This window comes from Papaver somniferum, unplaced genomic scaffold (assembly GCF_003573695.1).
Source record: "Papaver somniferum cultivar HN1 unplaced genomic scaffold, ASM357369v1 unplaced-scaffold_18, whole genome shotgun sequence".
NCBI lineage: Eukaryota > Viridiplantae > Streptophyta > Magnoliopsida > Ranunculales > Papaveraceae > Papaver > Papaver somniferum.
In genome coordinates, this window is record NW_020627707.1 from 3665801 (window position 1) to 3674888 (window position 9088).

The 9088-nt window shown below is 36.9% G+C and overlaps 1 protein-coding gene across 1 annotated transcript; it reads left to right on the top strand.

Moving 5' to 3' along the window:
* The first annotated feature begins 492 nt into the window (after window positions 1-492).
* LOC113337941 (DUF724 domain-containing protein 5-like) lies at window positions 493-1191 on the top strand. The gene has a single exon (XM_026583475.1). The coding sequence runs from the start codon at window positions 493-495 to the stop codon at window positions 1189-1191; it is 699 nt and encodes a 232-aa protein (XP_026439260.1).
* Window positions 1192-9088: the final 7897 nt, after the last annotated feature.

The window sequence follows — 9088 nt, forward strand, 5'->3', positions numbered from 1 at the left end:
AGAGATTATTTAGTACTCCAAAATGAATCAATCAGAAACGTGCTTAGCTGCTACCTTGTGCCGTACCTATTTACTATGCCTGCTTCATAGGGATTACATTAAATTTTCAGACATAGAAGCTACAAATAGCATGCTCACCAGTTTGCTATTCCTGCATCGTCAAAGCATACATACATGGATACATGCAAATGTTGTACTACATCATCAGAGATGGTTATACGCTGTATTTTTTTCATACTGTGTGGTCATATCACATCAGTTTGCAGATACAAGATTATTTTATATCAAATATATATAAGATGAGATGAGATGAGCTGAGCTGGTTTAGTTTTTAAATACAACTGATCAGCTGGGACTGGGAGGATGGGTTCCTAGGGGAAAAAAAATACAAACAAACAAAGTACTTACCTTAAAGTTTTACCTGAGCACCGTGAAATCATCCGTCTTCATCATTTTAAGAAGTCTTCAAAAACTCACTTAGAGAAAGCATCAATGAGGTCAATCCAAAGATCATCAAGTTCCAGACTTGTCTTAGGCTTAGCAGCTTCTTCTTCTCCAAACCCATCACAGCCTACACCTACTCCAAATCCATCACAGCCTACCCCTTATCCTGATCTTTCAATGAGGTTTTCTCTAGTATCCCATAGATCTTCAAATCTCTCTCCAGAACTCAGGATTCAGTATGAGCAAGTGTTCTTCAAAGATATCCCTCAGAACCTTCATTTCCGTCCACTTTCACACCTCACTGATGAAACCAAACAAGGAGTTATGCTAGGGTGGGATTTATCTTTCCTTACGTTTGTTAGAAAACTTCAAAACTCTGCTGATCCATCAATCTTTCTTGCTGAGTTAAAAACTTACACCGATCAGTTGTCTGAATTTAAAAATATGGGATATACAGTTTCTAAACTCAGAGAAAGGTTGATTGTATTGGAAACAAGAGCTTCCCGAGATAAATTACTTAAAGATGCAATTCATGAATTAGAAAAAGAAGAAAAAGAGAAAGTAAGAAAAGCTGAATGTCTAGAAAGTAGTATAAAGGAGTTAGAAGAACAGGTTAGGAGAGCCAGGAACTCATTAGCATTGCAAAAATCGTACATTGAGGAGACTAATATGAAGAAGATGAGGTTTATAGAAGATGCAGCCAAGAACCAGAAGGAGTTCAAGAAATCTGCTCATGCACCCTTGTAAGATAATGATCATATGATCAAGATGAGGGTGGTGATCATAAGAAATCTGCTAATGTAATTCTTTTACTGAATTCTGCTAACATAGTGTTTTACTATGTCTTTTTAAGGTGAACTATGTAACTAGCTAGAAAATCCTAATGTGATGATGATCATGAATGAAATTCTCTTTATGTTGTCTTTGTTTTTTTCTTGTTAAATTTCATAATACGCGCCGGAAATGGAAGATGAAGGTGATAAATGTAGCCGGTGAAGGAAAATTCAATGACCTGAAAAGAGAGTATGACAAAGTAATGGTAAGCCTGAAAAGTCTGACTAAAGTCAAACATGTTTAGGGTGGTTTTCAATTGAGATTGAGGGTAGGATGTGATACAACGGCTGAGATCAAGTGGGTGACTATTTTGGAAGTTGTGTATTCATTCTTACTTCCTTTCTCTATGAAAAATGAAAAGCTCTCATGAACTATTTATTTATTTATTTATTTATTATGTGCACTGTAGAGTCAGTACCCCATAAACAAGACATACGGCACTCATTGTCTCCTTCTCTGCAACAAGGTTTGACGAGACAGAAAAGAAAGGATGGACTAATGAATAAGTCCGAAAATGCTTCTCACCCCCCCCGCCCGCCAGCCCTCCCACACCCACATCACAATGATAGCGGCCCTCCTGTTAACTCCAGCAGCCCATCAAAAACAAAAATGAATGGTTAGAGATCACGACACCTATTAGGGGAGAAAGTGGGGGAGTGGTTTTGGGGTACGTAGCAGCTTCGGAATAAGTCACATCCTGCGGAAGAGCTTGGAGGAGTCCGAGGAAGCAGAATTTTGGTGATTATGGAATGGTCAGAGAACTGATCACAAGATAAGAATAACATTAGATACCCTGGCTGTATTGTTTACTGAAATGGCTCTAAGAATTAGAGCAGTGCTGTCCCGTGTCGTTGAGCAGGGAAGCTAAATAAGCATGGATCGTAAGATTACTTCCACCACCGTTGGATTTAATTCAGTTTTATTTTTCATAAAATACAGATGTCCGAGTTTGCATATTAGAAAGAGGTCCCTTGCCTTGCGAAATAAAAAAAAAAAACAATTCTCATCTTCATTGTGATTATTCATGTAAAAAACCTTAATACCTTCAAACTTCCTGAAAACTCAGAAAAAATAAAAATTCTTTATCATAAGTTATATTCCAGTTGGGATATGAAAGATGTGTTTCTTTATAAAAAAAAAAAAAAGAAAAAAAGATTGAACAAGCTACGGTAAAAAAAAATCCTGCACTTTCACTTTGATTCACGAGGTATGTGATAATGGAGGACAGATTATATTAATCATCATCAGAAAACACTCTTTTAAATGCAATTGAACTCAAGTTTCCAACTTTTTGCATCCATCTTTGGTACAAACAAAAGGAGAAGATTGCTCTTTAATTACTATGATATATATATTGATTTGAAGATGATGAGAATACTTTGTGAGATATAAGATAAAGAAAAAGAGGATTTAAATTAAACTCTAGGGTTTTTTATTTGAAAATAGGTGAGATTGCAATTGGTGATGCTGTCGTTGGAGGTAAAGTGAAGATAAGGATGGAGGATTGGTTGGTGAAGAACTGAAGATCAAAAAATAATGTAGTTTGGATGGAGAGTTTGGAGTGATCAGATCTTAATCAAAGGTGGTTTAAGAATTATGAATTAAGCTTGGGGATCAGTTAATAAAATTTCAATCTTTACATAGATGAACAGTTGTCCTTTTACCAGAGAAAAAGCAGAATAACATATCTTGCACGTCCATTATAAATCCAAGGGGTTTAAAGGCCGCTTGCTTATTTAGCTTCCCCGCTCAACGGCGCGTGACATCACTGCTCTAAGAATTATTCGAAATTGTTTGGTAGTTTTGATAGTAAAGTCACCGTATAAGTTGAGACGAGGTATGTTTGGTTCTTATAAAATTACGGAAATGATAGATTGACCCAATCAATCTTCCGATTTTTCTTCCATTTGAAATAAAAAATGGGATCCATATATACCCATTACTAAGGGTGTACAGGAACCGAGCCGGACCAATGGACCGTCCCGAAACCGGTGGAACCGTATCTGTTTTTGTACCGAATTGAGGAAGGGGTACAGGTACCGGTCCAAAAAATAAGAACCGAGGCTACGGAGGTACAGGTACACAGTCCTATCCAAGTTCCGTACCCTCCTGGACCGAATGTACCGAGTAGTAATAGCCATTAGATTTAGGAAACAGTTTAGCAGTCATATACCTTTCTTTTTTCAGTGTTTCTGACTCTGGGTGTTGTGAATATGAAGGCTTTGATTCAAGATTCGATTAATTGGTTTCTAGCAGAGCAACTTTGGATATTAGGACATTTTAAACTCAAAGATCACTTTGCTGGTGAGTTGATCCATCCTGCTGTTATGCGCCACAAATATCACCAAATGGTACTAATCACTTACTATTACTGGTTACAGGTGATTCCATTTCGTCATAACCACTCTTTCTCTCAAAATCAAGTAACTACATTTGTTTTATATGTCAGTTTTAATGTAGACCTTAGTATAATGGTCGTTTTGCTTGCGATTGTCATTGATATCAAATCATATTTTCTTGCTGTAGCTGAAAAAGACTGAAAGTATGGTGCGGCCGTACAGTTCATCACGAGACGACATCAGGAAAAGCATCAAACATGCTTTAATGTTGCTCTGAAGTTGCCCGTTCCACCAATCGCCTATTATTCTTCAGTTGTAAGGTGACCTTGGTAATGTTAAAACTTTTTTTACTATTTTTTATTTACAATCCAAACAACTTAATTGGCTAAGCTGTATGTTTGTCCATGTACTTGTTGCAGGGTAGTTCACCCTATTCATGAACAACCTTCCTGTGCTACCGTACGGGTGGTATTGCTTTTGTCCTGAGTACATCATCCTTCATGAGCTCCACTGGTCATATAGGCCAGGACAAGAAAGGAAGTCTGGCAGTATAACTCACTGCTTGAAAAAATTTGTCTGGAACCGAGACTGGTACCAGAACCGTATCTGGTACAGTATCGGTCCCGAATAGTACCGAAACCGAGGTACAGGGTACAGGTACCGGTCCAAAAAATAGGAACCGAGGTTAGAGAGGTACAGGTACTCGGTCTCGGCAAGAACCGAGCCGAACCGTACAGTGTGCACCCTTACCCATTACCAATCCAAATACTGGGCCTTGATTTTGTCCGTCCATTTTCCTATCGGGATATTTTGGTATTGAAACTCTCGGTTAGTGTAGCAGCTCCCAAATATGATTCAAATAACGTCAAAGCTTGTCAATGCGTGTTTTGAAAGAAATACAACGATGTTTAAGAAGTAGTTTTTGTGAATCCAATGTCGATTTTCATAAAACACCATATAGTGTTGAAGAATTTGAAGGAAAAAAAACAGAGGGGGAGAATAATACTTGAAAACAAAAATCGGTATGGTATACATTTTATTTTTGAGAAGAGAAAAGAAAAAAAAAATGGCAATATATCTAATAAATGGAAAGGGGAAATTAGGCTAAGAGCCAAAAAAAAATCCATAATTACAAGCCCAAAATATTTTATGATTTTTGCGAGACTCATAATTATTTGAAATTGTAAAAAGAGAGTAGCAAGACGCAGATAGCCTTAATATTTTTACTTGTATAACGAAGAAATTTTAGAATTTTTCTCTTCTCATCGTTATAAATCCTATTTTTTCAGGGGTATAATTTGCAAGCAAACTAGAATATAATATATCTAAATTCATGAGTCATTTTCTTCGAGAAGAACCTTAATTCATGAGTACTTTTCATTAACCTTACCAATAAGATTGTTGACTTTGTTTTTCATCCTATTGACCTCATAACCCTTAATTCCAAGATGTTTGGGGATCTCATCACTTTCCTTGACTGCTTCCCTTTTTACTTCTGAATCAAATTCATTAAAAAGATACGAGAAATAATAATTGTCAACAACCGACCGTCAGCAACCGTCTGTTTTATATGACGAAAGGTTCATCTAATCCTGAGAATGAAGAAAATATAGTCTCATTGATAGAGTCCATTAAAACAGTTATTTCAAAAACTAGTGAATCGTTAGTCGAGATTGCACTCTTTTTCATAATAAAGATCGCTTCAAACACAAACTTATTAGGTCTTACAGTGTTTTCCTGCTCTGTTACCAATTGAAAACGCAGGGGTACCAAATACACCACCAACTTTTTCATTCAGCAACCTGTATGGACAAAACCTAATACAATTGCAAGTAGGCCAACTAAATGATCCTTGACAATATGTATATAGAGTTTATATTTCTAGCCTTTTCTCAATTAGTATGTATATAGACAAGAGTCCGGGAACTTAGTTAAAGTATGGCTGGAAAATTAGTTGAAGAGAAGCTAGCTTGTTGCATCTATCATCCACTGCACGGGTACTTCTTGCACTCTTGCAAAAACACCACAGCTAGCAAAACCCCAACACAACAACACCACTACTGCCAGTTGCAAGGTTGCATCATCACCTGTCAGCCTACATCAGCACCACCATTATCTTGCCATCAACAGATGTTTGTCATCCACCATCCACCACCATTATTTTTTCCAAATCAGTTTGCATCTCCACTAGCATACCACCTCCACATCCATGCTAATTACCACCATTCTAGAACATATCCCCCACCACCAGTTCACATCATTTTCGTAACTTTATAAACGTTCACATCGGCATCAATATAAGGAGCAGCTGGCCAGTTCGCAACTTCAACAGCAACAAGTACACCACTAGTCCACCTGCAGCTTAATTTGACAGCTACAAAAATCTTCACCAGCTTGCGGCAAACTCCAGCTGGTAGCCAAGCCACGCCATCAACTGCCATGTGTAAGAGTTGGTACCTGTCATCAGCCGCCATATGTAGGAGTTGGTACACATCATCAGCCGCCACATGTGATAATTAAACTATGGTTAACAATAGCTTGAATTAGAAGGAGGGTATTTTGGAGATAAGTAACACCGTTTTTTCCATAACTGTTGTGTCGGACGGAACATGATCAATTTGAACCAATTATAAAAGTGTGACCTTTTTGTAAACGAATTATAAAAAGTAGGACCATTTTGTAATTGGCCCAAAAAAAAAAAAGAAAGAAAAACACAAACAAGACTCTACTACGTATGGCATTCATGGCTCTTTCTCTGCAACAAGGTTCGAGGGGAAAGTTAGAGAGACAGAAAAGATGGGTGGCAGCCTGGCAGGAACCGTTGAATTCGTGAGTAACACGTCTTGGGAAAGAGTTTAATCAGAAGTTTTGGGGGCAGGAACCGTTTTTTTTTTTTTTTGTCGAGTGGGCTGATCAAAGAAAAAGAAAAAGTCTTCTCTTTTTTGTTCTTTATCTATGTTGCACGGACACTCCAAGAAAATTGTGGTAATCGTGTCGGGCGCGCGAACAGACACGACACTTCACGATACTCGATGAACACGTCACATCACGTGTCGCATAAAATTTGATATTGAAAATTTTGGGGACACCAATTGGACACTTCCGAACACGTCATAAGTGATTTATTTTGGTTTGAAAAATCAAAATAAACTAAATGTGACGCTAATTTATTCTTGTGTCAGTCATATTCAAGCATTAATCGCGAAAAACTTTACCATTTTTACATTATTATTAAAATGATATAATTAGTAATCAAATATTTTAAAAATAAGAGTAATTATTTTGTTGTGTAGATTGTAGTAATATTTGATTTCAATGATGTGAGTAATATACATAACGTGTCCTCGTAACCCGTTTTTTAGATTTGACGTGTCCCCGTAACCGTGTCGTGTCGTAACTGTGTCCCGTGTCCGTGTCCATGCAACATAGTTCTTTATGCTAAATTATGTGAATGTCGGCAACCCAAAATTTGTTAACCTAAAATGCACCTAGTTGGCTGTAAATTTGGTACGTGAACCAATAATTTTTATCCTGATAATACATATATGAACCCTATGCCTCAACTATTACTCAAAAACAGTACTAAACCAAAACAACCAAAACAACGCCTTCAGTCCCAAACAAGTTGGGTAGGCTAGAAATGAAAGTGAAGATATACACCAAGTTGTATATGACATGCTCTTGGTACGTGGTTGCTGACTTCCGCTCGGGTCTTTCGAACACTAACACTTCGGATAAGTTCCGGGACCCATTTCCCTTCTTTAATCTTTTTCGACATGCCAAGAACCCCATTTTCTATTTCTCAAACCCTAACAAGAAAAGGGTTTCATGGATTACTTCAACTGGTTACCATGAGATATCACATCGGACATTTTGAGTAGAGTTCTAACTGAATCGGTTCCTGGATTGCAAAGAGTTCTAACTGAATCGGTTCTTGGATTGCAAATAAGTATGCAAAATCTGAAAAAAAAAAAAAAAATTCCTTTATCTTTCCAGACTCGTGCAGGGTTAAATTATTGCTGGCTTTGTATTCTGGCAGTATGGGTTATTTCTCTGAGATCGCACTGAACTATAGGTTTTCCAAAATGGAAAAAGATACAAAAATCTTGGAGAAAGAAATGACCTAACTATGCCAAGACGTGTTAACCGTAGATTATTTGAGGAATCATGTTTATGTTTAGACATTTTAGTCTGGAGACATTGCAGTACTCTAGATTTTACCAACATGATTGTCTTCCTTACTTTAGAATTTCCTCTGGAATTATGTGTTTACATACGTCTATGAGATGGCAAAGTCAATGTTGCATAATACTACTTCGGTTTTTGGTAAATTTGACCTATTTTTAGGTTAAAATGAAAGTAACACTTTCTAAAAAATGGAGGAGTATTTGATTTTCAAGTACTTTTAATTAGTTACGTAGCTCATGGGTGGAAGATTGATATCTCCTCTGTATGTGTTATTCATGGGATCAGCCGATCAGCCAATATATAGGAGCTGACAAATTGCCAACTTTCTTTTTGATGGAACCTAATAGCCTCGCACACACGACACAACTGATGACTAGCAACAATCAATTCTCTTTCTCAAACAGCCTGCTGTCTTTGTTTCGGGTGTTGCCAAGTTTCTGGACAAGCACAAGGTCCGTGTCTCTGGGATCAACGGAGAAAAATAAGTACGCATAGACACTTCGGTTCCACTTAATTATGCAAAGGCCCTTCGATGTTAATTATTTATATTTTGTTAACGGAATATACATCAGTTTGGATAATTGAGTCTTTGGCGTTCGTAATTGGATAAAAGATTGTGAGTAGCAAACAACTCCCGACATGGGAATTTGCCCCGAGATTATTTATTTATTTATTTAGTATTTCTCGTCCAACTAGTTATTAACTACTGTAGTGACTACAAATGACGGAAGCAGGCACGTGCTTAGCTGTTACCTTGTGCCGTACCTATCTGCTATGCGTGCTTCGTAGGGAGGTTACATCAATTTTTAAACATACAAATACAAAGTAACAAACTACAAATAGAAGGCTCACGGCTTTGCTTTTTCTGCATCATCAAAGCATGCATACATGTATCCATGCAAACGTTGGACAATATCATCAGAGATAATTACACGCTGTATTTTTATATACTGTGTTGTCATATCTGATAATCACGTCAATTTTTTTTTTTGATAGGAAACGTCAATTTTTCATTCGCTGTATTTTTCATACTATATAGTCATATCAAATAAGACAATAAGAAGAGCTGAGCTGGTTTAATATTAAAGGAGTATAATAAATAACTTTGAAGCTAAATGGTGTATAAATAAACTGATCAGCAGGAAAGATAACTTCAATCCTAGCAACAATTTTTTTTTTTTTATCAAAAGAAAAAAACAAGTTCTTCAAAGCTCAGTATAAAGAACACCCGTTTTCATCATTTTTTTAAGAAGCCTTAAAAAAATCACTTAGAGAAAGCATCA

Bases quoted from the DNA above. Each gene is read 5' to 3' on its own strand.
- LOC113337941 (XM_026583475.1), top strand. From the start codon at position 493: ATGAGGTCAATCCAAAGATCATCAAGTTCCAGACTTGTCTTAGGCTTA.